The sequence below is a fragment of the Gorilla gorilla genome, chromosome 9 (assembly GCF_029281585.2).
Source record: "Gorilla gorilla gorilla isolate KB3781 chromosome 9, NHGRI_mGorGor1-v2.1_pri, whole genome shotgun sequence".
NCBI lineage: Eukaryota > Metazoa > Chordata > Mammalia > Primates > Hominidae > Gorilla > Gorilla gorilla.
Genome location: NC_073233.2, coordinates 138,385,382 through 138,413,013, shown reverse-complemented (window position 1 = coordinate 138,413,013; position 27,632 = coordinate 138,385,382). Strand labels below are relative to the sequence as shown.

The following is a 27,632-nucleotide window of genomic DNA, read 5'->3' as shown; positions in this document are numbered from 1 at the left end:
CAGGTTTTAAATACTTACAGCTTTATTAGGAGAAGGCTGTGGTCACCTCAGCAGCCAGCTCCCCTGTATACACAGTATACACAGCCCAGCCAGCACCCAGGTCCTTCCATCCTTCTGCAGTACATGGAATGCAAAAGAACCAAACACAACGGCGGGGAGGGAGGGTCTACCAATGAGTGTCAGCGTCTAGTGCTTCCGGGAGCCAACTGCCAGGCTAGGGACACTCAAGTCCCTCAAACTGTCATCAGCTCCTGCCAGACCCCACTCCAGCATGTCGAGGTTCATATGAGAGTGTTTGGGCCAGACTCCTCCAATCAGTGCACGCGATGGGCAGAGGAGGCTAGGGAATCCTGAGCCCAAAGCCGTATTGGTCCATCCCCATCAAGAAGTTGTTGGAGCTTTCAGAATGTTCCTCTTCTTGTGTAGACATGAGATACCGCTGTAACTTTACTCCATCACCAGAAACCTGTGCCTTGAGTCTAGTCTCTGCTCAGCCCTCGAGAGCATGGTTGGATTAAGGAAATAGTCAAAGGCAAGCAAGACAAACTCCCTAGGTTGTCTTGGTCATGCGTCTTTTAAAAAGGGAAAGAAGAAAAAAGAAAAAATACCGCAACAGATAAAAGCACTGAGGCCTGGCTTGTGTCAGGAGCCAGAGTGGTTGTCCTTCCTTGAAATGGTTTGTAAAGTGACCGATGGCAAAAGCTGCTCTCCTCTACTGGAGGCCAGCCTCCTACCGATGGCACCTCTCTTCCCACCCACCCACCCAATCCCCCTGCCATCCCGCACAGACCCCATGCCACCCTCTCCTCCTGAAGGAGGGAGTGCACCAAGCACAGGGCGCAGTGCTGTCGTCAGCTATCAAGGATCTGCTTCTGCCTGGTACCCTGGTCCTTTTTGTCCCTTTAGCCCCACAGTGGTCACTGGCACAGAGGGGTTCCTGTTCACTTAGTTCTTCAGGGGTGACTGCAGCCCTGCCTCAGAGACTGGCACCCCCTCTGCCCCTGCATGAACTCTGTCCAAGGTTTCCAGCCCAGCGTTAGACCGGATGAGAACATCATCGCAGAGGCTTGGCTGGCTGGCTGGCTGGTTTGTGGATTCTGACTATTAGGGAAACCCACATAAAAGAACAGAACTCTTCTCTCCCAGGAAGACACATGCTTTGATCTTAGCTCCATAAAATTCTCCACTGAGGACCTGGATTCATCACCTACACTCAGAAGCAGAATATCCCATGTACACAGTGGGGCATCTGAACCTTCAAGAAACACCCTGCTTAGCCAAAGAAGCTGTAACCCCAAAATATCTCCCCACTTGGAGCTAGAGAAAATGCCTGTTTCTATTTTCCTGACATGTCTATAAGACAGACAGGTCTCCAGCAGTTCATACTAGTGGCTGCCAGGCCCCCTGGGTCAGTCATTGATTCTTGATGTCTCCTGAAACCTACTCCCAAGGAGTCTGAAGAGGCCCTATCTTCGGCTTTGGAGCCCCAGCAGGGGGCTGGGCTGTGGGGAGCAGGAAGCCACGCACAACACCCTCATTTCTGTGGCTGGACAGCTCAGTCTCCAAAGACTGAGTGTGGTGGAAGGACCAGGTCACCACTGTCCTAGGGGAGGGATACGGCTGGGTTCCCAGAGGGCATAATCTGAGGTAGCAAACAGTGGAGAAGCTAAGGCCTAGGATGCAACGTGACGTGCCCAGGGCAGACAGCAGTAGCTGTTTGGAATGAAGACGAGTTTATAGGCACATAGATGTTCAGCACCTAGCCCTCCTAGGCACGCCCCAACCCCTCACAATGGGTACAGGACTGTGGCCACTGTCAGGGCTGTCTGAGGCGACATAGACCCTCGGATGTCAGCCTGCATATACATGCCTCTCTGGAGGAGGAAGCCATTAGAAATGCAGCTTCCTCCTCCCTATCCCAGGGTGACATCCCCCAAAGCCAGGCCCAGAGCTCAGCACCAACCCCAGTCCAGTGACAGCAGAACCCTCCAGAACTTTCTGAAAACTCCCTGCATCAGCCACAGACTGCATAGCCCCTAGCAAATGTCAACATCTTTCTGTAATGGCCGGCTCCATCTCGAAGAAGACAGCAGACTCCCTACTGACTTTCCCCGCTACCTGCAGAGCCTCAGAGGACACTTCCGTGGCAACCCTACCACTAGTCCTACACGCTGCACATCAGAGGAAGGAGAGGCTGCTTCTTTACGGGAGGGCCGAGAGTGCAGGATGAGAAACCTCAGGACTCCCCGTGCACGTCCACGTCTTCCAAGGTGGAGTGCCAGGCTCCAGGGGCCCTAATCTCACTCTCCCCGTGGCTTCTGCCCAGCCCCAGCCAGCTTTTATTGCTTAGTCCATGTCAGTTCAAAAAGGAAAGTGGGCTAAAAGCACCGTGAAAACCCTGCCTCGTTCAGACACGGCTCAGAGCCCATGGGGCCACCTGAGGGTGCCAAGCTGCTGGGACATGGCTCTTCCAGCAGCCTGTGGCCTCCGTTCCGGGGGCCGGGGTCCCTGAAGTTCTGCCTGGAAGGTGCCCATCCTCCAAGTTCCTTGGAAACTGGGCCTCAGCACCTTCTGCCCTGCACCTCAAAGCCTCTCCCCGCAACCGGCCCAAGGAGCGGGGCCTGAGGTAGACTGTGCGGGAGTTCCTGGGCTTCCCTCTGCCCAGTCCAGGGAGGAGGAGGGAACCTCTCGCCCCAGCCCATGGTCCTTGTCCCTGGATGTGGGTGACATCGTGGCGTGAGCCCCTGGCCACCGTCCTCTGCCCGCTACTCCAGCTGGCAGAACGCTGGCACATCAGTGGGGTGGAGAGTGAGGGGGAGAAAGCGATGACCCCACTCAGCACGGCCTCAAGACGCAGAAGTCCAGCTCCTGGGGCTTGCGGCGCAAGTTGCACTGGTCCCGGGCCAGCAGCCGGCCTCCGTGGCCCACGCACTTGAGTGGGCGCCTCTTAAATCCCCGGCCGCAGCTCTTGGAGCAGGGTGACCAGGCGCTGAGCTCCCAGGTGGGGCAGGGCTCCCCGCAGGCTTGTGTCTCCACGGGCCGATGGGCTGCATCACAGGCAGGGACCGTGCGCTGCCCGGGGGAGCCCCTGCAGTCCACCGCCCGCTTTTGCAGGCCGCTGCCGCAGCTCGCAGAGCACGGCCCCCAGCTGCCGGCCACCCAGCGTGCAGGGGGCCTGTCATCCGGCTGCTCCACCTGGTTGGAGAGGCTAAGGACGCTGTTGTGCAAGACAGAGGGTCCCCGGGGGTCCTTGGGATGAGAGGACTTGTCCTCCCGAGGCTCTTTGGGCAGATAGAAGGAGTAGCGGACCCGTGGCGGTGTCATCTTCCCCACGGAGAGGACCTCCACGGTCAGCGGCTCCAGGATGGGCCGGGAAGCCTGCAGGCTCTCCACCGCTGTGCCCGTGCCGCTGTACCGCAGCAGACTGCCCTTCACCACCAGGTCCCGCTCCACTGCCGACACCACGAAATGCCCGTTGAGCAGGTACTTGCCTTGGCTGTTCTTCAGAGCCAGGTAGTTGTCATCCCCAATCAGCCCCTTGTAGCCGCGCTGGCGGATGTCGATGCTCGAGGCGCCTGCGGGGATGGCCACCACAAAATTGTAGCCATGCCTGGCGGGGGAAAGGGGGGTCGTGCATTAGACAGAAACCTGGACCTAAGGACCTTATGCTCCAGGATCTGTTTTCCTCAGTAAACCTAGCTTTCGGTGAATTCTGGCATGGGAGTAAAAGCACAGGTTTTGGAGTCAGAGAGGTCCCCGCCCCTTGGCGATTGGTGCTGGAAAGTTGCTGAACTTCTCCAAGCCTCCACATCCTCACCTGTAAAGTGGAGCTCAGAATTCCACACACCTCACTGAATTGCAGGGAGGACTGAGTCCACCAAAGCACAGAAAGCATGTAGCGTGGTGCCTGGCACACATCAAGGATATGTAGACATCTGCCATGAGGACGAGGAGGAGGAGGAGGAGGAGGAGGAGGAGGAGGAGGAGGAGTGGGGCGGGGGGAGTAAGTCCACCATCCCAGAGCCTGAGGCTAGGAGCTCAATGCAGTGAGAGGACACTGGCCCTGGAGGCAGGGACGCAGATCCAGCCTGGCTCACACGCCAACTCCTGGCAATTTTAAGCAAGCCAGTATCTCTGGGTTCTGGTGTCCTCATCTGCATAATGAGTAGGTTAAGCTAAATGATTTCTAAGGCTCCTTCCAGCTCCAACAGGCTGTAAAAGGAACATCTGCTATTTAACCAGTGAGGCAAGCCTGGGGTATGTACCTCCCGCTCCCCACGTGGCCTTGCCACCACAGGTCCCTGCAAAGCACAGCCTGGAATGCCATCTGTCCCTGGTGCCCGAGCTCCCAGAGACAGGGCTGGGCATCCTCCCTTCGCATCACCACCCAGGGGCTCAGGAGAGGGTGACGTGTTCAGGGGCACAGTCAAGGCTCCAGGACAGCCATCTAGGCCTTTCCATCACCAGCACCTGGGCTCCCAAATTTTCTGGGCCAACCATAGCCTCCACCCCCAACTGGGACCTCAGGTGCCCTGCCTGCCCCCTCTTCTTCCAGAACGTGGATCAGGGCTTTCCAAGGAGCATGTGTTTGACCTTAGGAAGCTCAAGCTGGGGGGCCCAGATTCTGAAGTTGGGACTAGATGCCCAGGGATTGCCCAAGACGTGAAGACTCCTTCAGTCCCAGCTGCCCACTTGCTGTCTCTTGGCAGTTTATTGCCATTCTCACCTCAATCTGATCCCCAAGGTCAGGGCCTCAGGCCCAGTGAGAGGCTGGCAGCTGTCACGTTCAGCCTCATCAAGGTGAAGGTACGATGCTAACCGTGTTACTTGGACTAACTCCCTTATTCCCCACAAGAGCACACATGAAATATATTAGTATTATACCCACTTTACAAGTGGGGACATCTAGAGGCCTGGAGATTGAGTTCACTTGCCCAAGGTCATCCAGAAAATGGGTAACTGCGATCTGAATCAGGTCGGTCTTACTCTAGAACACTATACAGCCCCTAACAACTCCGCCCACCTTCCTGAATACCATCTCCTGTTAAGTGGGTCTTCCCTCAGCATTCATCTTTGCTTGCTGAAAGAATGAATGAATGAATGAGTGAGTGAATGAATGAGTGAGTGAAGGACTAGCAGCCCTAGAAGGGTATGGGTGGCCTCTGCAGCAAGGGTACTGGCTGGATCTGACATTTACCCCAATCTAACCCAAGCTTCCAATACCCTGGGAAACTCCACCTCCCTCCCTTTGCTCCCTGGCAGGACCTTCAGGGCCCCGAACTCACATGGGCTTGGTGAAGAGTCCAGTCACCTTCTTGCAGCTCTTATTGTCTCCCCCACACACCCCACACTTGTCGAATCTCTTCTTGGAGCCCAGGTTCCCATCACAGCCAGCCTTGATGCACTTGCCTTGGACACAGACGGAGGTGGAGTCAGGAGAGCACAGCGTGCCGTCCACCACCTGCAGCACCCCAGAAGGGGAAAAAGAAGGAAGAGCAGGGCAGCTCAGCTGATGCTCCCCCGAAGACCTGGTCCCTACTTTGTTCTCACGCCCCAGGCTCACTCACCTTGGGTGCCAGCACATAGAAGTAGCCAGTGCCATTGGCTCGGCAGATGAGCTTGCACTTGTCCCGGGGAGACACGCCTGAGTACTTGGGCACCCATGCCACGGCCAGAGTGAGCCGGTTGGTGCTGTGGTTGTAGCCGTTGAAAGCCTCACACTGCTCCTCCCGGAAGCTCTTTCCGGAGGCTAGGGAGGGAGAAGCATAAGAAAGAAGTTGAGGGGAAGGGACAAGGCCGGTGCAAAGGACAAGCCTCCCTCCCAGCCTGCCGTGGCTCTCTTAGCCCTTCCCACCCTCATCACCAAAGCTGCAACCTCCCCCCATCTCAAAGCACTAAAGCAGGCTGGGCCCAAAGGACCCAGGGCGCAGATGAAAACACATCCCCTGAGCTATGCACCACCTTCTCCAGTAACCCAGCCTCAAACTCCCTCTAGGTTGCAAACTATTTTCAGAATAATGTAACTCAGTGCATAAAGTAAATTATATAGATTAACGACAACACCAGTTACATTTGCTATACAACTATCGATATATTTTGAAACAAGTCTGTGATATACATGCTTTTTTGTTAATGCATTAAATATGATTCAGTGCTGGGCACAGTGGCTCATGCCTGTAATCCCAGCACTTTGGAAGGCCGAGGCGGGCAGATCACCAGAGGTCAGGAATTCAAGACCAGCCTCACGAACATGGTGAAACCCCATCTGTACTAAAAATACAAAAATTAGCTGGGCATGGTGGCAGGCACCTATAATCCCAGCTGCTTGGGAGGCTGAGGTGGGAGAATCGCTTGAACCTGGGAGGTTGAGGTTGCAGTGAGCCGAGATCGCGCCACTGCACTCCAGCCTGGGCAACAGAGTGAGTGAGACTCTGCCTCAAAAAAATATATATATATACATATATACATATATATGATTCAGTAATGAACCTGATAACTACTATAATTCTGAAGTAAGGATGAGCTTAAACAGCATTTTGAAAATTCTGCAACAACCAAAATGTCATGTGAAAATATCCATGGTTCCTATTGATGACGAAGTCACGGGTACTTCTACTACTATTGTAGTTTTGTTGTCTAACTGAAAGAAATACTAAATTTTAGATGGAAGGGTAGTTAAAAAAATACTAATTTCTCCCTGAAAGAAATATTAAATGTTAGATAGAAACATTAATACAAATAGAGATGTAATTTTGTTTTCCCCATCAAGTTCTTGGGCTCTGGAGTCCTGCTTACAAAGATGGGCTGGGCAGGCCTCAGATAAGAGGACTTCTAGTGTATCATTCCCCTGATCCATTTAGTCTCCCAGGCTAAGCATCCAGAAGGAAACACCCTTGCCAAAGGTGAGTGGAAAGAGGAATGATCCCAAGAAGAATCTGCACCTCTCCACTTCCAGGCTTTGTCCTGAAGGTTAGAATCTTGACTACAGTCCCTTTGTCATCAGCAGGAATCCATGATAGAAATACTAGACTACCTGAATTACCTGTGTACCCAATTACCTGGAGGCCATGCATTACATGGAGTAGGGGTGGGGTGGGGGGACCTCCAGCCTCACCTCCCCCGGGCCCAGGCAACCACTGCTCTCCCCACCTCACCTGAGCTGGGGCAGGGCTCCAGGTTGCAGGATCGGTATTTCACCCTCACTCCCTCGCAGTACTTGCCCCCGTTGGCAGGGATGGGGTTGGTGCACTGCCTCCTGGCCAGCTGCACGCCCCCACCACATGTGCGCGAGCAGGAGCCATAGGGATCCCATTTGGCCCAGGAACCATCCACCTGTGAGGAAGAGCCTGTTATATTCCTTGGAGGATCCAGGTGCCACACCCAGCCCCTCAGCCCATAGAAAACTATACTGTACAGCCTCCAAGTTCTCATCCCACCTTCCTGGAATGAAATTAATGTTGTATCATGAAGGAAAAAACAATAACCAAATGGCCAGTGTACACCAAGCCCACCCAACATTCCAACCAACTAATTAGCAAACAGCAACTGCTCCCAGGTGCAAAGGAGGCCATGCAAAAGAGAGGCCTCTTTGGGCAGTAGAGTGAGACAGATGTGAGATGTGTTTTCCTTTTTTTTTTTTTTTTTTTTTTGTTGTTGAGGTGGAGTCTCCCTCTTTTGCCAAGGCTGGAGTGCAATGGCACAATATTGGCTCACTGCAACCTCCGCCTCCCAGGTTCAAGTGATTCTCCAGCCTCAGCCTCCCGAGTAGCTGGGATTACAGGTGCCTGCTACCATGCCTGGCTAATTATTTTGTATTTTTAATAGAGACGAGGTTTCACCATGTTGGCCAGGCTGGTCTCAAACTCCCGACCTCAAGTGATCCACCCTTCTCAGCCTCCCAAAGTGCTGGGATTACAGGCGTGAGCTACCACGCCTGGCCAGACGTGTTTTCAGTGGACTCTGCCCACACCACAGCACCCTAGTGGGCTTGAGCAACGGCAAACCCTCCTTAGCTTTCCGGTGCTTCACTTGCAAAAATGGGTTTGATAATACTAATACTCAGGCCTGATGTCAGGTGGATGACAGAAGTGGCCTAACAGGCATGAAAATTCCCAGCACCACACTGGCCCCGGCAGAAGTTCAGAGAGTGCTCTTATCTCACAGCTTGCCGGGAACAAAAGGAAAAAACAGAAAAGATTCCCTTTATTTGTTGTTAGTGCATTCACAGGCATCCCTAAGGCATGGCCACCCCCAGCCTTGCGGATAAAAAATGTCACCATAGACATGTGAACGTTTTTCTTCCTTAGTGTTCTATAATTCAGACTTGACGCCAGACCAAACTGATCTTAACCTCGATCAGGGGCTGTATTTGAGAAAGTTTCACCGTGAACCATTCTAAAGTTTCTTTTAAGAAGAGATAAAGATAAGACACTATTAAGCAATCCTAAAACTCGGTTTGGCTTTGGGGTGAATTGTGCAGTGTTTTGGAGGGCTTTTTTTTTTTCAGGTTTTTTTTTTAGTTTTTTTAAACAGGGTAGAAAGAGAATAAAATTTACATTGTCCATGATGTTTTCCTAGAATGACAGTGAAATGAGTTTGGATCCTCTGAACACACATCAGTTGAGCATCAGAGGAGGCAGCCCGGCTGCTGTACTCGCCTGGAATTAAAACTGCCACCGACCATCCTACACAGTGCCTAACTCACACGGAACTAAGCAGGAACTGGCTGCATGTGATGGAAACACTTTAACCTGTGTACATATCCAGCATATTTATTCAGTCTACCCTTTTGTCAGATAGCTCTTGTTTCATTTTGTCAAAATCTGTTTGATCCTATAAAAAACCACCACCACCACCGTCCTTCCACCCTGCTTTGGCCTCAAACTACTCAAACTAGCGCCTCACCTCATTCCATCCTTTCACTCCCTGACAGCGTCACCCATGTTTGCTCTTTCCTCATACTCACTCCCCAGAGCCTTGCACTGTGGGTTTTGTCCGCATCACACCCCGGAAGCTGCCCCCTCAAAAGCCACAATGGCCATCAGAAGACTGAAAGAGTGTGCCTAGGCCTCATGATCTCCAATTCTTCTTCAGCACATAGCACTGTTCCTGCAGCTGCTGAGACAATGCTACCTGGTTTTTATTTGGTATCATTGCTTCCTATTTGAACAAAAAATGTTCACTGTGCTCCCGCCCTGTGCCATTCACTCATTCCTTCACCAAACACTTGTGGAAGTACCTGCCCTCAGAGCAATTACTCCCTAGTGGGGAGACAGACAATAAAAATGAATCCGTGAACACAGAGCATTGGGTGGGCTTCATAGCAGGTGGTAGGGAGGAGTTGGGAAGGGCTGCTCTGGATTATGGCGGCCCCTCTTGTGCCTGAAGGAAGTACAGGTGGCACAAGCCAGGCAGACATCAGGGAAAGGGCATTCCAAGCAGAGGGAGAAAGTGCACAGGCCCTGAGGGGAGATGAGCCTGAAGTAAGCCAGTGTCACTAGGGCCAACAAGGCAGCGAGAAATGGGAGCCGGGGCAAAGCCCCTAAAAGGGTGCTGAGCAGAGAAGTGGCATAACCTAAGGTGCATTCCAAAAGAGCTGCCATGGCGGGAATCATCTGTAAGGAGTAAGATCAGAAGCAGGGAGACCAGTTAGAGGCAACTGCATTAATCCAGGGAACAGGGGGTGGTGGCTGGGACCAGGGTGAGAGCAGATGAAGTGGTGAGAAATGATCCTGGATCTGCCTTGAAGATAGTGTCCACAGGGACATGGAGATACAGGGTGTGAAACATGTGAGAGAAACAGGGTTTCAGGTTGAGCAACCAGAATGTGGAGTTGCCAGCGCAGCTTCAGCGGAGATGACCAGGAGCTCAGTCTCACAGACACATGTATAAGATGCTAATCAGGTGTCCAATGGACACGTCCAGATTCCCTTAGAGATGCAAGTCTGCAGGTCAGGAGCAAGGCCTGGACTGAAGATGCAAATCTGGGAGTCTTCAAGCTCTAAATGGTATTTAAAGCCATGGTCTAGATGAACCAGCGAAGAGACTGAGTGTGGATGGTGAAGAGGGAAAGGACTGAGTGCCGAAGCACTCCAAACTTTAGAAAATGAGAGTACAGGCCGGGCGCGGTGGTTCACGCCTGTGATCCCAACGCTTTGGGAGGCCGAGGTGAGCAGATCACCTGAGGTCAGGAGTTCGAGACCAGCCTGACCAACATGATGAAACCCCATCTCTACTAAAAATACAAAAATTAGCCAGGTGTGGTGGCGGGCGCCTGTAATCCCAGCTACTGGGGAGGCTGTGGCAGGAGAATCGCTTGAACCCAGGAGGTGGAGGTTGCAGTAAGCCAAGATCATGCCACCGTACTCCAGCCTGGACAACGAGAGCGAAACTCTTGTCTTAAAAAAAAAAAGAAAGAAAAGAAAACGAGAGTACAAGGAAGAAGCACTAAAGGTAATGAGAAGGGGAGGGGCAGCATGAGGAGGAGGACAACCGAGAGGCAGTGGAGACCCTGTTCCAGGGGCCAGAGCTCTGGGTTGCCAGAAATGCTGCTAGCCGGCTGGACGATGGGAGGAAAGGTAACAGTCACTGACCTTCGTAGTGTGCAGGCCATTTGGTAGCCTTAATAAGAGTTGTTTTGGAGAAATGATGTCAGTCAAAGCCTATTTGGAATGGGCAGCAGAGAAAAGTGGGAAGATGGAATTGGAGACAGCAAGCTTGTACAACTCCTTCCGGGAACCTGCTGTGAAGGGAGTCAGAGAAACAGACCACAGAGGAAGTGGGATCATAAGAAGTTTTGTTTCAGATGGGAGAAATTACAACAGTTTGTATTCTAAAAGGCATGATTCAGCTCAAGATTGGGAAATACTGGCACTGCAGGGGAGAGCGAATTGATCAGCAATGTCCCTAACAAGCGAGAGGGGATGGGGTTCCTGCGCAAAGCACACAGCATGGCCTCAGATCACAGCACGGACAATTCAGCCACTGTAAAGGGGGACAGTGGAGAACAGGTGCAGAAGCAGGTCGGGAGGTGGGTGGAAGTTCCCTTCTGATTACTTGGGTTTTTTCCCCCGTCGGGAAATGAGAAGAAAGGTCATCAGTGAAAGCTGAAAAGGAGGAAGAAAGAGTTCGTAATGGGAGGAGAGAGATGATGGTGGGTGTGAACTAACGGTTCAGGAGGTTGGGAGAGTAAGCCAACTGGGGAAACGAAATATATGACTCCTGGACAGCATTATGGGCCCACGTAAATTTCCGGGTCATCAATTTATTTTACTTTTTTCTCTTTTTTTTTTTTTTTTTTTTTTTTTTGCTTGAGATGGGATCTCACTCTGTCACCCGGGCTGGAGTGCAGTGGCGTGATCATGGCTCAATGGAACCTCTGCCTCCCGTGTTCAAGCCATCCTTCTGCCTCAGCCTCCTGAGTAGCTGGAAGTACAAGCATCTGCCACCACATGCCACTAATTTGTGTATTTTTTGTAGACATGGGGTTTTGCGATGTTGCCCAGGCTAGTCTCAAACTCCAGGGCTCAAGGGATCCTCTTGCCTCAGCCTCCCAAAGTGCTGAGATTACAAGTGGGGGCCACTGTGCCTAGCTCAGATCATGAATTTAAACTGAGACCAGTGAGCACAATTGCATGTTTTTCTCACTGGGTGAGGCATGATGGGAAGTGTGAGGCATGATGGGAAGGTTGTTGTAGCAATAGATTGTAGGCCCAGATGGGATTGAGGAATTGTTGGAATCCAAAACCCAGAGGGAGTAATCTGGGAAGATAGGGCCTTGGTGGTCAGAATGGGATTCCTGAAACAGATCTGTGAGAGCTGCAGTGATTTGTAAGACATGCTTTATGATCTGACCTCGGCCAGTGAGGGCAATGACTTCCATGAAGGTTTCCTGGAAAGTTTCAGTTAAAACAAGGTGGCCAAGGGATTGTTTAGAAAAGAGGTTGAGGAGGTAGATCTTGCCTGATCATAGACAGAATTCCAGAAAGTGTGGAAAGATGGTGCTTCTCAGACAGCATTTTCTCTCTCCAATATTATCTCAACCTGTCTCTGCATCCTCCAGCCTCATCTTCTCAGGACGAGGCACTGGCCACATATTGCCTGTCCTCAGGACCTTCTAGTGCCTGGCAATCAAGGTGGCTGCTGTCTGGCCCCAAATGACCTTCCTGAAGACGGTTCCCATAGAGCCCTCATCTACACAGCCCTGCAGCTCACTCCGACCTGCCCAGGACCGCCCGCCTCCTTGCCTTGCTCTGTTTCTGCCCACAGGGATCCTACTTATCCCTCAGCCTCTCTTCAAATCCAGCCTCCTCCAAGTTTTCTCAGTCCCCTCTCATCATCATGAATCTCTCGACCCTGGTTCTCCCGTGACAATTTTCATCCTTCTGTCCTTCCGCATAACATGTGCCTCTCTGTGTCTTGTGTCACAGCTACATTTCGAGCTTCCCCACTTGACTGTGAGCTCTCTGAGGCATGGCCTGTGTTTTCTTTCTTTTTCTGACCACCACAGTATCTTACACAGTTCCCTGAACACAGTGGGTTTTTGCCTAGCAAACGGTTGAAGGTTTAATTAGACATGTATCCCCAGAACACAGAAAAACATTTTAAATAGTTCTGTGCCATACTCATCTCAGGGCAATTGATAATGTGCTTGGTGGATGCTTTTTTGTGACATTGCCTCTGTGCCCAGAGGCAAGTCCTCCCCGAGCTGAGAACAGGGGATGGGAAGGGACAGTCAGCTCCAGGATCCGGGAGGAGAACAGACCTCTTATTCCTGCCCGGAAAAGTACAAATCCCTCTCCTACCCCCAAAACAAGACCTGAAGAAGATAAAGTTATTATATTCAGAGAATATTTGGCATTCTGAATGTGTTCTTGTTTGGTTGCTATTCCTATTTATCAGGAGGGAAAACAAGTATTATTCAACTATTCTCCTGCTAAAGAAAAACAGCAATCGCAACAGAGATGGAAGCTTGGTTCAGAATGCAGCCAATTCCTGAAGCTTGCCCAGGGCTTTGCTTCATTGCAGCTCTGAGCCCTGTTCCTGAGCATGGTCCCCAGCTCCCTGGGTGTGGAACACACTGGGAAATAGTGGATGAGAGAAGGAAGCGAGGAGCAAGCGAGTGAGCCGCTCCTGACACTAGGTGTTCAGTTTTGAGCCCAGAGCTCCTCCCCAGGTAGGACGAGGCCCGGAGCTCAGGGCTGAGACCCCACGTCCTGTTGAAGGCTTTTCCCCATGTGTCTGAGGCCTCACCAAGTCCTCTGACCTGCCATAGCTTTTCTCTCCAGTCTTAGAGTCAAGAAGGGGATAGGACTATATACAGGGCAGTGAAGGCACAGCTCAGCCATGCAACAGTGCTGGTCCCGCGGCCAGTCTGTGATAGGCACCTTCCCGGTGAAGACCAAGGGCAGGGGAGGCCCCCAGGTCTCCGTCCCTCCTCCCAGCAGTCCCCGAGCGCAGCTCCAGCACTCGCTCACCCTGTGCTTGTTGAGGTTGTGTCTCTCCACGCAGGCCCCTTTGAGGCAGAGCTTGCCCTCGCCACAGCTGGTGCCATCGGCCCAGGGGAAGTGGCGGGTCTGGCACACCATCTGTCCCTTGGCCTTCCCGGTGCACCACAGCTTGGTGCAGTACTGCATGTAAGGACAGGGCTTGGAGCCCACACCAAAAGCCAGCTCGCACTGCTGGCTCAGGGTGTAGCTGGCGCCCGGCAGATCCTCGGGCAGGGAGATGGGCTTGCTGGGTTGGTCCAGGAGGCAGTCACCTGCAGAGAGCCGAGGGCGTTCATTAGGATAAGCTGGGAAGATGAGGTTTGGCTAGCCCAGAATCTGAATGGTAAGGTGATAATGAACCAAGGGCAACAGGAATGCATTCATGTCAGAGCCCGGCTCCGAGGGGGCACACACACCTAAGGTACAGAGGACGGAGAAGTGAGCACCTCCACCAGGGGCAGCAGCAAAGCCCCCTCCGAGGCGGCCTCATTGCCCTCCCGCCGTCCTGGCTTACCGTGCCCGCTGTCCAGGAAGTCAGTGATGATGGCAGCACTGCAGGCTGACCAGGGGTTGGCGCGGTCGATCTGGATGAGGGTCGGGGACATCATGTGGTTGGCTCGGAGCTTCCCAAACACCTCCTCACAGACTTTCACATTGTCATGGGGCATGTTGAACACGTGGCCTGTGGGGTAAGGCAAGAGGACTGAGAAGGCAGGAGGAAGGACATGAGGGTTGGAGGGAGGAATGGGGCAGGGGAACTAGAAAGCCCATGTCAGAGGTTTTCAGGCTGGTCATTGCCAACTATCGACAGACTGCTTTCAAATGTCCTCAAGATCATGTTCTTGTGTTTTCTGTCCCCTCTGTCAGGCTGTGGGCTCCCTGACAACAGAGTGTACCTCCTTGTCGTTAACATGGTGTCCCCACAGTGCCTAAGTGCTGAGACACTCTGCCAAGGGGCTCAAACCACGTCACTGGCCAGCGGGGCTGGGGCAATCGGAAAAAGTACAAAGCTGCTGCTAAGGCTCACCGTGCCCTAAGAAGGGGTCCTAAGGCTTCAGAAAACAAGGGGGCAAAGACACACGTCTCCCACCCTCCAGGCTCCCCAGGCAAACCCAGAAGACCCCAGGAGGAGCTTATCCAGCCTTACCCAGCTCGTGGGCAGTGGTGAAGGCTGATGGAAGCCCATCGTCCTCAATGACAGAGCAGCTTCTCTTGGGGTCGCACATGGTACCCACATCAGCCATGCCCAGGGTGTCACAGGTGGTGGCTCCACACAGGTCCTGCCAGGTGGGGGAGAAGCAGAAGCCAGCCCGAAGTTAGAGACAGTGACAGAAGGGACCTGAAGGGAAGAAAGGACATCCTATAGGACATTCCAGCTCATCTCATTCCAACCTCACCAGGCCCAGCACCTTCCAGCTGGGCTTTTCTTCCTAGGATGTTGTGGGGCTGTTCACAGAATCAACCTGGCTGAGGGAGGAAACCCAGGAAGAGCTCTGTGGCTTCACCAAAAAGACTTTGCCCAAACCCTATGCAGGGAGGTCCTCTGGGAGGAAATTAGGAGGTACAAAATTAAACTACAAGGGCCACTACTTTATAGAGAGACGGCCCTCCAGACCAGAAAAACAGTGACTCCCATAGCCAAGGGAGGCTCGCTGAGGCAACAGGGAGGAAGCCAGTCCCATTCCCACCCAGAGGCAGCTTCGAGCAGCCTCAGTCTTTGCTGGCTGTCTTTTGGCCAACTATGAATTAAGTTAAGATTCTCAGCCAGAGGGCTGCTGGCCAAGGCTGTGATTAGGCTGGGAGGAAGCATTGAGGTGGACCCAAGACCCCATCCAGGCACAGTTTCATTGGCTACAGAAGCTCAAGGGGACACACGCTCAGTGGCTGCTAGGAAGAAAGATACATGAAATAGAGAGATGGCCACCTAAGCAGGAAGGTCCCCCATTTTGTACTGAAGCTTAACTTGGCCGCAGAACCTAGGGCCTCCAGCAGCAAACCCTGACAGGAAGTATTCCCAGGGGACACAGAAAGCAGGATAGGGCTTCCAGGGTGGATATCTCAAAGAACTTACTGAGCATCGTTGGCCAGAAACACATTCAGATAACTTAAGAGCCCAAAAGTTGGAAATAGGATAAGACACTTGTGTACATTCTGCTCCTCTTAAGAAGATGTGTGTTGGGCCAGGCACGGTGGCCCACGCCTGTAATTCCAGCACTTTGGGAGGCCGAGGCAGGTGAATCACCTGAAGTCAGGAGCTCGAGACCAGCCTGGCCAACATGGCGAAACCCCATCTCTACTACAAATACAAAAATTAGCTGAGCATGGTGGCAGGTGCCTGTAATACCAGCTACTAGGGAGGCTGAGGCAGGAGAATCACTCGAACCTGGGAGGCAGAGGTTGCAGTGAGCCAAGATCACACCATTGCACTCCAGCCTGGGCGACAAGAGCAAAACTCCGTCTCAAAAAAAAAGAAAAGAAGATGTGTGTTGAATCAGTGATGCTGGTTCTCTCATTACATCGCTGCCTTTAATGCATAAGGCATTCTGCATTTCACAGGAAGCTGCTACATGTGTCACCTCATTTAATCCTCACAATAGGCTTATGATGCAGACATATTATTGTATCTATGTGTCAGAGGTGGGAACTAGGCTCATGCCTATAGTTCATTATGGCTATGATGTATTAAATGCTGACACTGTGCATGCACTGTGCATGCACTTTGCACACACAGCCCTATTTAATCCTCACAACATCCCACTGAAATAACGACTATTACTACCACCTTCCAGAGGCAAAGAAGCATGTGTCTGCATGCATGTGCACGTATATGCAAGGCCACATGTGCATCTGTGTACATGCTGGCAAGGGGCGAAGGTGGGCAGCAGCACAGCGCAGGGAGCCAGGAGCCGGGGGCATGGGAGGAAAAGCGGTCAGAGTACAGAAAATCAGCAAAATTTAATCCAAAGCACTCAGAGGTTTACCACCTGAGCAGTCAAACTTGGCTTCCCATGGTCAGATGATAGTCACACCTCCTAATGAGTGAACAGTTATTCCGAGGGTGACCAGCCTGAACCCGGGTGCACCAGAGGCAGTGATGTGTGCCCTGCACACCCAGCCAGGTCTGCCACCCGTGCTTGCTGGAAGCACTACCTCCACTTCTAGGAGCCCCATGGAGGACTTCAAATGCCCTTCTCTTCCCATATTCTTTCGTCTTCAAAGACCCACTCTCTCAGAAAGTTTTCCTTCCCAAGAGCTCTGAAACCTAGAAAACAACCACTGTCAAAACTTGGGAGGGGCCTGGGCGCAGTGGCTCATGCCTGTAATCCCAGCACTTTGGGAGGCCAAGGCAGGCAGATCGCTTAAGTCCAGGAGTTCAAGACCAGCCTGGGAAACATGGTGAGACCCTGTCTCTACAAAACATAAACAAAATTAGCCAGGCATGATGGTGCACACCTGTAATCCCAGCTCTGCCTCCCAGGTTCAAGCGATTCTCCTGCCTCAGCCTCCCTAGTAGCTGGTATTACAGGCACCTGCCACCATGCTCAGCTAATTTTTGTATTTGTAGTAGAGATGGGGTTTCGCCATGTTGGCCAGGCTGGTAGGAGGAGGCTGAGGTAGGAGGATCACTTGAGCCTGGGAGGGTAATCTACAGTGACCCGTGATCACGCCACTGCATTCCAGCCTGGGTGACAGAGCAAGACTCTGTCTCAAAAAAAAAACAAAAAAAAAAACACTTGGGAGGGGACCTTCACCCGACCAGCAGTTTAGGGAATGTGACAGCTGAGGAACATGGATCAGCATGTGAACTGTGGGGAAGGGAGCCAAGATGAGGGCAGGGATGAAGGCTCTTGCAAGGGCATAGTGAAGGATGTAGGTGTAGGACGGCTGTGGTGTAGGACCCAGCAAGGCTGGGGCTCTGGACATTCTAGCCTAGCAGTTGCAGCCTGTGGGGGCAGGGACCTACCCTTGCCTCTGGGCTGCCCTGCACACTCACTGCTCCCTGTGTAAGAGGGAGAGGGCGCAGAAATAAGAATCAAGAAGTCTAGATTCTGGTCCTGGCCCCATCACTAAGTAGATGTGTGACTTTATCCAGGTCCTCTCTCTCTTCGGGGCCTTGGTTTCCTGCTCTAGGGAAGGGCCAACTTTCAACTAGAGCCTGAATCAACCAGTGCTTTCAGCCTCTGCTCCTTCCCCAGTCCCAGAGCATGCAGCCCCTTCTGGCCCTGTAGGTTATAAAGGGAACCCACAGAATGACATATTTTTAGAACCCCAAGGAACATCTTGTCTACTGACCCAAGTCATGTAGTTGACAGCACTTGCTCTCAGAAAAGTGGAAGTCACCCACGTGGAGATTCAGAGTCCTGTTCCCCGGCCCCGCTCTTCAGAAATGCCTAGACCAGGCAGGACGCAGTGGCTCAGGCCTGTAATCCTAGCACTTTGGGAGGCCAAGGCGGGAGGATGACTTGAGGCCAGGAGGTCAAGACCAGCCTGGGCAGCGTAACAAGACCCCATCTCTACAAAAATTAAAATTTAAAAAAGAAAGAAAGAAACCGCTAGACCAGATTGAATGCTCAGACTGGGATCTAGAGGGCGTCTGGAACTCAGCCACCCCGCAGCCGTCTCTGTGGCTGGGAAGTCCTTACGGCCAAAAGCCTCTTTCCTCCAAGGGAGGGTGGATTTTCTCTGGAGCAAAGACATGCAGCTGCAGGCCCTTCTTGGCCAGAAGCAACCTGTTCTTTCCATCAAGAAGTCCCGGTTTCCCTGGATCAAACGAGAGGAACAAGGAAAGAGCCGGCAAATTTCCTGAGGGTAAGAGTGGCTCTGGAAGCAGCCGTCTTGCAGTAACCAGTGTCTTCACTGTGGGAAGACACAGCTGTATGGGGTCAGAAGCTCTGCCTGTCCTCCTCCCCACCCCGGCAGGGACTCAATGAAGAACCGCTGGCCCTCTGCACTTTGAACACGCCTACGAGTGCTTATACAGGGGCCCAGCAGTGCCTCCTTTGTGGCATCAAAAATCTCCACCCTTCTGGAATGAACTCAGAGGCACTAAAACTGCCTTAACCTCTTCAGCTCAAGTGCTTGCCTCCAAAAAACAGAAGCTGTTCTGCCTTCTTCCTCCCAGAAGGTGTAGGTATTCCTAACCCAGCCCCTACCTGCCTCACGATTCCCAGCAATTGGCTGTTTTTCTTTGTAGCTGCAGCCACTTTTCCAGATGATCCTGGAATCATCTTGGCCAGGAACCTAATCCTCCTGGACTGTTATTTTCTAACTGTCCCTTCTTATAAAATAATTTAGGATTGGAGCCACAACTCAAATAAATAAACAAGGATAACACCTGACAGTGGCTTGTTTACCAGTGTCACTCCATACACACCTCCACCATGATTCCCACCAGCTGCGGTCCCTGTGAACCACCTTCCTACCTCCTCTCATTTCCCAGGCATGTACCAAGATGCTCAATGTTTTCCAGCAGTACAAAGACAGAGGGATGCACAAAAATCAAGCACATTAACTTTTTTTTTTTTTTTTTTGAGACTGAGTCTCGCTCTATTGCCCAGGCTGGAGTACAGTCGTGTGATCTCGGCTCACTGCAACCTCTGCCTCCCGGGTTCAAGCATCTCGTGCCTCAGCCTCCCGAGCAGCTGGGATTACAGGCATGCGCCACCACGCCTGGCTAATTTTTGCATTTTTAGTAGAGACTGGGTTTCACCATGTTGGCCAGGCTGCTCTTGAACTCCTGGCCTCAAGTGATCCACCCACCCCAGCCTCCCAAAGTGCTGGGATTACAGGCGTGAGCCACCGCACCTGGCCGCACTTTAACATTTTTAATGTGGCAGAAGACATATGCATTCTCATGTAGCGGACTTTGCTTCCATTGAAGTTCTAGGCAGGAGAGCCAGAGCTCATCTCTGCGGCTACATGACAGCATCCAGGTATTATACTCATAGGACTTCAGGGCTGTCTTCTCATGCTGCAGATGAGGAAACTGAGGCTCAGTGACTTGAGATTATGCACCCCAGTCCCCATGGCTATTGAGCAAAGAATGAGGTCCCAAATCCAAAGCTATGTTCTTTGGTCTAAATCATGCAACACTAGTTAGGAGACCATAATTACTGGCGAAAAGCACCCTGCACTAGTATTACTACTGTACCTTTAACTTGTTTCCCATCTGAATCTCTGCCATGCATCACTGTATTTCCTTGTCCAGCCCAAAACCCATGTCTGTTTGTAATCCCCAAGGATGGGAGGGCCTTGCTTTGCTAGAAGAAATAAAATCTAGCAATTCAGTGCCTTGGCAACGTGACGAAGAATGTTAGTTACTTCTACTGGCAGATTCTATTTCACTGGCATATAAATCCCTCCAGATGTACAAAATGGTAATACTGCAAGAGAGTGAGGTCACCAAAACAACAATAATTACCTCAATGAGGAAGAAGAGGGACCCCAAGCTTGCAAGAAGGCTAAATCTTCTATAAAAAAAAAAATCACCCCTTCAAGAGAGGGTGCCTACAAGAAGAGTGATAATAGCTAACAGTTACTGACTGGCTACTGTGTGCCAGACTGTCGCGAGAGTTTTATCTGCCTTCAATCATTTAATCCTCACAGCTGTAGGAAGAAGACGCCATTATCAGGCCCCATCGCACAGAAGAGACCCAGAGAAGGTAAGTAACTAGCCCACAGTCACACAGTAAGCCCAAGGTTAGACAGAGAGGAAGGGCGCAGAGTGAGGATTGAAGTCCAGGCAGCGCAGCGGCAGGGTTGAGCTGTCACCATGACTTCCTGCTGCCTCTGGTGCATATCGCCCCAAGAATGGAAGGCCTCGCCCTGTAGCTCAAGCAAGTGCTGGTTGACACTGAGTGGGGAGAGGCCTGGGGAGAGGGAGAGGCAGGATTAAGTGCCGAGAGTGCTCTGAGTGCACCGCCTGCGCCACCTCTCCGGTTGAACAAGCCCCTGGCTCCTTGCCCCACACCTGCATTGACACACTGACCCCGTCCCTGCCCTGCCATGCACCCTGTCTGCTGACTCCAAGGTGGATTAAGCACACACCTCTCTGGAGCCCCTCCTTTCTTCAGGGCAAAACCTCATGGCAAAGAGCCAAGATGAAATGCCAGAAGAATCTAAGACTCCCTCTCCCAACCCTGCAGCCTGACCGCCTCAAAAGCTGGATGAATGATCCCCAGGAAGGGAGGTGAGCTACCTAAGCATCCAGAGCTACAGGCAGCCCTTGCACTTCTGTTTGCACCTTCCTTCCAAAATCACCTACTGAACAGCCGACTTGCAGGGATCCACGAAGGGGCTTACAAAGACTAAAGAGGTTCCAGCCTAAAAGGAGTTTACAGATCAGTGGGATTAGCAAATTCTGATGTCCATAGCTTCCATACAAAAATTGGACCAAATGTTAAGCATACTTGAAAGGACAATGGGACAGAATGCTTTAAATCAGAGCCATCCCAAACTTGAGTTTGGCAAGGGATCCATAGCTAATTATTCAACAAGAAGCATGTACTCAGTGACTACGAAGGCAGGGATGATAATAACTACCATAACCGGGGGCCTATTCTGGACCACTCAGTAACACTTATCTTTGCAACAGCCCCGTAAGTGAGGGATCATGTCATCATCATTATCCTCATTCTAAGAGTGAGGAAAGTTAAGTGCACATAGCTGACTCATGCAATGTCCATTGCTAGAGAGTTCAAGCCCCCGGATTCATACTCAGCTCTGCCTGACTCCAAGCCTGTGTTCTTTCCATCATGCCACGTGATCGAGTCAAGGTGTCAAGGAAAGGTTGGGGGGAAAATTCCAGGGGTGGGAGGGGACGCAAACAACTACAGAGAAGTTCAAAGGCAGAAGGAGAGCAAGACCTAAAGAAAGAGAAAAACTCACTTGCCTTTCTGACTAGACCAGCGGTTAAAAATAAAAGAAAAAGATTCCCTCCAACCTTCCTCCCCCATCTGCTGACATTCATATCAGGCGAACTCATTTGATGTAACTAAAGAGAGAGAGCACTCATCCTGCACGACAGGGAACCAACATATTCCACTCCTCCCTCTCTCTTCCCACTCCTTCCCTCCTCCCTCCCAGAAGGCATGGTGTTGTGTTTCCAGTTAGTGGCCAAGAATAACAAATTATTAAACACTCAATCTACCAATGACCTCTCTCCTAATATCTTCCAAGGCCCGAATTCAAGAAAAATCCTAATGAAATCATGATCCTTTTCTATTGTATAGGGAGATATGTGTAACATACGTATTATCACTTCATTATTAACTATTTTTATCTGAACACTAAATATCACTGCCCTATGACAAGTGCTTTATCACCAAAAGAACTGGCATCTGTTTCACATTAGGTTCTAGAATGCTGTTCTGCTCTGCGCAGTGTAGGGCATCCCCAATGAAACACAGTACTGCTCAAGGTCAAAACAAGAAGATAGCACCAAGCTCAGGGTTGTGAGAGGGGAAAAGTCAGAGTACAAATGAAGAGAATAAGGGGGAAGAGAAAGACTGCAAAGATCCTGCCTGGATGGTCCCAAAAGAGGAAGGTGAGAGCATGGAAGAAGAGTGAGAGGAGAGGAAACAGAGGTGGCATCAAATGATATGAAGAAGCAACAGGAAAAAAACAAACAAAATCGACCAGGCGCAGTGGCTCACGCCTGTAATCTCAGCACTTTGGGAGGCCAAGGCGAGCAAATTGCTTGAGCCCAGGAGTTTGAGACCAGCCTGGGCAACACAGCAACATAGCAAGACCTCGTCTCCAAAAAATGAAATTTTTTTTAATTAGTCAGGCATTTTTTTAATTAGTCACATGCCTGTAGTCCCAGCTACTTGGGAGACTGAGGTGGGAAAGATAGTAGACAATATTATAAGCAACCTTTTGTCAATAAATTCGCAACTCAAATGACATGGAAAAATTTCTTGAAAAATATAAATGACCAAAGCTCACTCAAGAAAAATAACTTGAATATATATGTTTTAAAAATGAAATTTGTAGTTAAAAGTCTTCTCACAAAGAATATTACAGAGCCCAGGCATGGTGGCTCACACCTGTAATCCCAAAACGTTGGGAGGCTGAGGCAGGAGGATCTCTTGAGGCCAGGAGTTCAAGATCAGCCTGGTTAACATAGTGAGACCCTGTCTCTACAAAAATAAATTAGCTGGGCACGGTAGTGCAGGCCTGTAGTCCAGCTACTCAGGAGACTGAGGTGGGAGTATCACTTGACCCCAGGAGTTAAAGGCTGCAGTGGGTTGATGGCACCACTGCATCCCAGCCTGGGTGACAGAACGAGACCCTATCTCTAAAAAATAAAGAAATAAATGAAGAAGCAGACAGAATAATTATAAAATACAAGTCCTAAAAAAAAAAAAAGAAATAAATGAAGAAGCAGACAGAATAACCATAAAATACAAGTCCTAAAAAAAAAAGAAGAAAGAAATGAAGAAACAGACAGTAAAACCATAAACTACAAGTCCTAAAAAAAAAATCAGTCCAAAGGAGAAAAGGTCACAGAGAGCAAAGCAGAAGTGGAATGGAGGAGAGGGCATCTGACGACATAGAAAACAAGCTCCCCTCCCCAGCCCCGACTCCGCAGCCAGTGCCCTTCCTGCTCCCATCCCTTGGAGCACTTCCTTAGCTTCAGCATTCAGGAGAACGCCCCTCCTCCCCAACAGGGCTGGTCTGGCACTTAGCAAACCCTGTTGAAATTAGCTGTTGTCTTGTAAGCTCCCCATCCCATGGTGAATTCCTGGGGACCTGAGGCCGCAATTTTTTTTTTTTTTTTTTTTTTTGAGACAGAGCCTCACTCTGTCACCAGGCTGGAGTGCAGTGGCATGATCTCGGCGCACTGCAACCTCCGCCTTCCAGGTTCAAGTGATTCTCCTGCCTCAGCCTCCTGAGTAGCTGGGACTACAGGCGTGCGCCACCACGCCCAGCTAATTTTTGTATATTTAGTAGAGACGGGGTTTCACCATGTTGGCCAGGATGGTCTTGATCTCTTGACCTCATGATCCGCCTGTCTTGGCCTCCCAAAGTGCTGGGATTACAGGCGTGAGCCACTGCGCCTGGCCAAGGCCACATTTATTACAATTTGTAGCTCCACAGCCCAGGGTAGTACCTAGAAATAATAATAAATAATGCTCAACGAGTATTAAAAGAGTGTACAAATAAATGAATGAAAGCCATTCTACCACAAAGGGTTACCCAAACAGCAGCGTTATTGGACCTAAAGACAGAGAAGTCTCAGGGAATGAGGGAGGGCCTACCAAGTCTCGGCATTAAATACCTGGCTCCTGCCACCCAATGCAACAAGAAGCCAAAGAAACTTTTCTCCTCATAGAAATAAATGAGAAACACTCTGGCTCTAGTTCTTCGCAGATTCTGGTTCCAGTCCTGTGCTGACCTCACCCTGCTGTTATGAGCCTGGAGACCGATCACTTTGCAAAATCAGATGTGCACTTTTCTCCATGAACTTATTCTGAATCTGTAAGTAAACTCCTCAAATTGTCAAAATACTTATTGTATAACCACTATATTCTCCTTTCCGGGCAGTTAAGGTTCCCGGAGACCGCATCTGCCTTAATCTTAGAAAGGGCAGCTACTCCCTCCTGTTCTCATCAAATACTGTACCTTCCCCCAGAGAGATCAGGAGTGAGAAGATCCTGAGACTCTCAGAATGCAGTAGGCCCTGAAGTCTGAGCTGCTGAGGAGGTGGGGAAGACGGGTTTCCTCTGAAGCATAAAGTACATACCTTGATGGCGGCCCTGACCACACAGAAGCCTCACTCTCTGGCTTTGCTCTCTAGGCACCTAAGGGGAAGGCAGCTTCTAAAAGTCACATTTTGCACATCACTGCTTCTGATCCAGTGGTCATGCATCTTGTACCCATTATGCATGGACAACACAGCCCCCAGGGGGTTGAGCACACACCACTGAGAAATAGAAGCTGTCATGCTGTTTGATTGCTTCTTCTTCAAAAGGCGGCCTCCTTCTGACGGCATGATCCCTATTCCCAGCAGGAGTTCTCCTCCTAGGGCTGACTCCAGAAGCCAGCCTTCACCACCAGGCTGCAGAGGCTGAGGTCTTTTATTTTGGAGCCAGTGAGTGACCTTCACTGGGGCAGCCCAGGTAGCGAATGGGGCAACAGCTGCTTTGCCCATTAAGATATCCTGTTCTCGGCCTTTGCTTTTTTTCAAGCCCCAGCAATCTAACTGCCAAGCTGGTCTGTGTGCAGAGGTCAAAGCCACCTCCTTTGCAGCTTCCCCATGACTCAGGCAGTGCTTGCAGAGGCTGGGCAGTGGCAGCTCAACAGACCTCAGCTGGAAGAATGAGCACAAGGAAACAGACTCAGGCCAAAGACCTCCCTAGAGAAACCAGGTGGTGGGAGGAGAAGAAGGCTGGGAACAGAGGAAGTTCGACTCCAGGAAGGGACTAGCTGTGCCAAATGGGTTACTGTGGAAGACTCCAGCTCCAGACTGTGTGCGCCAGTCCAACTTTGAGTGACCATTTGGAAACAGTGGAGAGTTAGAGCCCCAGAGGTAACCAAGGATTCCACGCCATCCCCAGAGTGCTGTGGTTATGATAATAACCAAAAAAAGAGCATGGCACAGATTCAAGTCACAGTCCCCCAAATCAGAAGAAGAGGCTCACTTGGATGGCTCTTTTCCTCCCAGCCTCCTGTATCTGAGAAATTTCAAGAATCCAAATACTCCTCAGTGCCCAATCACTCCAACACCTGTGAATCTAAATGTTTGCAGATTTGTAGCTTCTTTGACATAGAATATCAGGAAAGGCCTTGCAAAAGGCAGGCCTGCTTCCTGGGCTGGGTCCATCTTTCTAATCCCAATACTCAGTTTCCTTCTAACTCTACAGCTGGAATCTCCAAATACTCTTGACTAAGCTCACACCACTTCCACCCCAGCAAGGGCAGAAGCTAGAGCCCTGAAGTCAACTGTGGTCATAGGAATTTTAGTGACTTGGGAGCAGGAGCAAGCATGCCCGCTCTGCTCTGTAGCATACATCTGGGCAAACGGGTCACCCTCTGACAGCAAGGATACAGGAAAATTGGAAGAGATTTTCCCAACTCAGCTCCAAGTAAAACTCCACTTGAAACTCCAAGTGAAACAGTCTCAGCTCCAAACAGGTGCCCTAACTACACCGCCTGCTCAGAATGGTCTAGAAGCCTCTTGGACCATGCCCAGCAGAGAAGTCTGTAGGAGAAGCGGCAGTGAAGGAGGGATGCTCGCAGTACTTGAGTCTGGCCTGTCACTGCAACCCACAAAATCTCTCAATGATTCCCTCCACCCCAATCCAGGCTTTCCAGGCCCAGTACAGAGAGGGGACAACGTGTTACCCGAGAGAAATGTAGCAGGCGCTGACCTTGGATCACCTTCAGTTCTACAACCCTTGAAAGGAGACCTCAGGAGGTGTCCGAGAAGACTCAGCCGCCCATACAATAGGGGTGGGCCGTTCCCGCCCTCTCCAACACCATCCTCATGGCGTCTCCTATCGGTCTTGGACACAAACTGCAGCTCCGGGGCGGCAACTTCCTGGGTTCCGGCCCCTCGGCGCCTGATCCAGGAGGCGCTGATTGGCCGCGCCGGGCCAACACCTTCGGAAAGCGCAGGCTCTCCTCCAATGGCCCAGATGCACGTGAGCCGCCGCTCCGCGGAGCCTGGGAGGGCTCTCCCTGGAAACTCCACAGAGTTGGAGTCGGAAGAGATCAACGAGGTTTAAACTCGGAGGCATTGCACGATACAAAGGGGCTTTGGAGCGCTAGGGGAGGTGACCCTAAAGAACGGGACTATCTGGGTGCAAAGTGACGGCAGATCAACTCACCTGCCTGGTGAAGAGGATGGCAGTGTCCCAGTACTCGGGGTGCTTGTCACTCACTTTGTTCAGCTTCTTCTGCCAGGCACAGAAGTTGCGCAGCGTCAGGGCCGCATTACCGGTGACCTTGGGCCCGGAGTCACGATCTCTAAGAAGCAGCACCTTGACCACAACGATGTTGATGGGGTTGAGGATGCTGGGATGGCGGTAGAGTCGCGCCGCCGTTGCCAGCAGCGTCAGCAGATAATGTTCCAGGTCCGCGCCGTGGAACTTGACCATTGACTCGTCCGCGACCACCAGCGTCTCCACGTACCGCGGGATAGACACGAAACGCTTGGCGCGCCCAGACCTGCGCCGGCTACGACTCTCCCCGAAGCCCGCCCGCCGCGGCTTGTAAGGGTCCAGGGCCCGGAGGATGGCGGGGTTCCAGCCCGAGGCCACCCCGCAGCGAGAGGTGGGGTCTCCGGAAGGCCCGCCCGGAACACCCCGGCGCTGGAGAAGGTGTGCGCCCTGGCTGTTGCGCTGCGCCGCCGGCGCGCTAGCATTTGGCAGCGGGCTAATGACATACTCGGCGCCTCGGTAGCCAAAGGCTCCGCGGAGCCCCCCGCACAGGCTCACAGCAGCGAACGAGTCCGGCTCGGCGTTCACGTCCCCAGAATAGAAGCAGCGTCGCAGGTCTGAAGAGCCCCCGGTGAGCCCCTGGAGGGGGACGCCCAGATGCTCAGTGGCGAAGGCGGGAGCCAAGAACTGAGCATCCGGCGTCAGGTGTAGGTAAAAGTCCTCCTGAAATGCTGTGATCTGAAAAATGAGTCCCTGATCCCCGGAGTCCTCGGGACCCCGCCAGTAGTAGCGGCGGCCGTTAATGTCCGGGTCCAGTCGGATGGGAACGACTACCTCCCGCTCTGGCTCAGAGCCTCCAGCGGTTCGCCCGGCGAAAGCCAGGGTTAGGATGCCCAGCAGAAGCATGGCGCCGGGCAGCGCACCGCCGCGCTGTGGGAAGGGGCTGGGCCGGGCTCTCCGGCCGCTGACGCGGTCTCCGTGCAGCCCGCACTCTGGAACCGCCAACGCTACGGGACAGCCGGCAGTTCCCAGAAAGGAGAGCCAAGGGAGGGAGACTCCTCCCAGGGCGGCGAGCGTGCACCCGGCAGCCCGCGCTTCCTACCTGTGCCTTTCCAAGCAAAGCGCGCCCTGGGAGCTTAAGTACAATCGCTGTCAAGTGCAAGCACGAAGATTTGCAGCCGAGAACTAGCGGAAGGTGCCGGGCAGCTTCTCGCAACCGCAGCCACTCGCAGCGCAGCAAGCCAGGCGCTGGGCGAGCCTA

General features: G+C 51.8%; 1 protein-coding gene across 1 annotated transcript; it reads right to left on the bottom strand.

Moving 5' to 3' along the window:
• ADAMTS15 (ADAM metallopeptidase with thrombospondin type 1 motif 15) lies at positions 1-27,632 on the bottom strand. Its single transcript, XM_004052449.5, has 8 exons — positions 26,321-27,632; positions 14,635-14,767; positions 14,002-14,169; positions 13,476-13,759; positions 7,155-7,332; positions 5,568-5,749; positions 5,286-5,461; positions 1-3,610 (listed from the first exon to the last, which is right to left on the bottom strand). Exons 1-8 carry the CDS (start codon positions 27,275-27,277, stop codon positions 2,836-2,838), a joined length of 2,853 nt encoding a protein of 950 aa, XP_004052497.4. The 5' UTR covers positions 27,278-27,632; the 3' UTR covers positions 1-2,835.

Coding starts and splice junctions, on each gene's coding strand:
- ADAMTS15 (XM_004052449.5), bottom strand. CDS start 27,277: ATGCTTCTGCTGGGCATCCTAACCCTGGCTTTCGCCGGGCGAACCGCT. Junction 14,768..26,320: donor CCATCCTCTTCACCAGGCAG/GTGAGTTGATCT, acceptor CCCACCTGGCAG/GACCTGTGTGGAGCCACCAC. Junction 7,333..13,475: donor ACAACCTCAACAAGCACAGG/GTGAGCGAGTGC, acceptor TCTTCCTCACAG/GTGGATGGTTCCTGGGCCAA.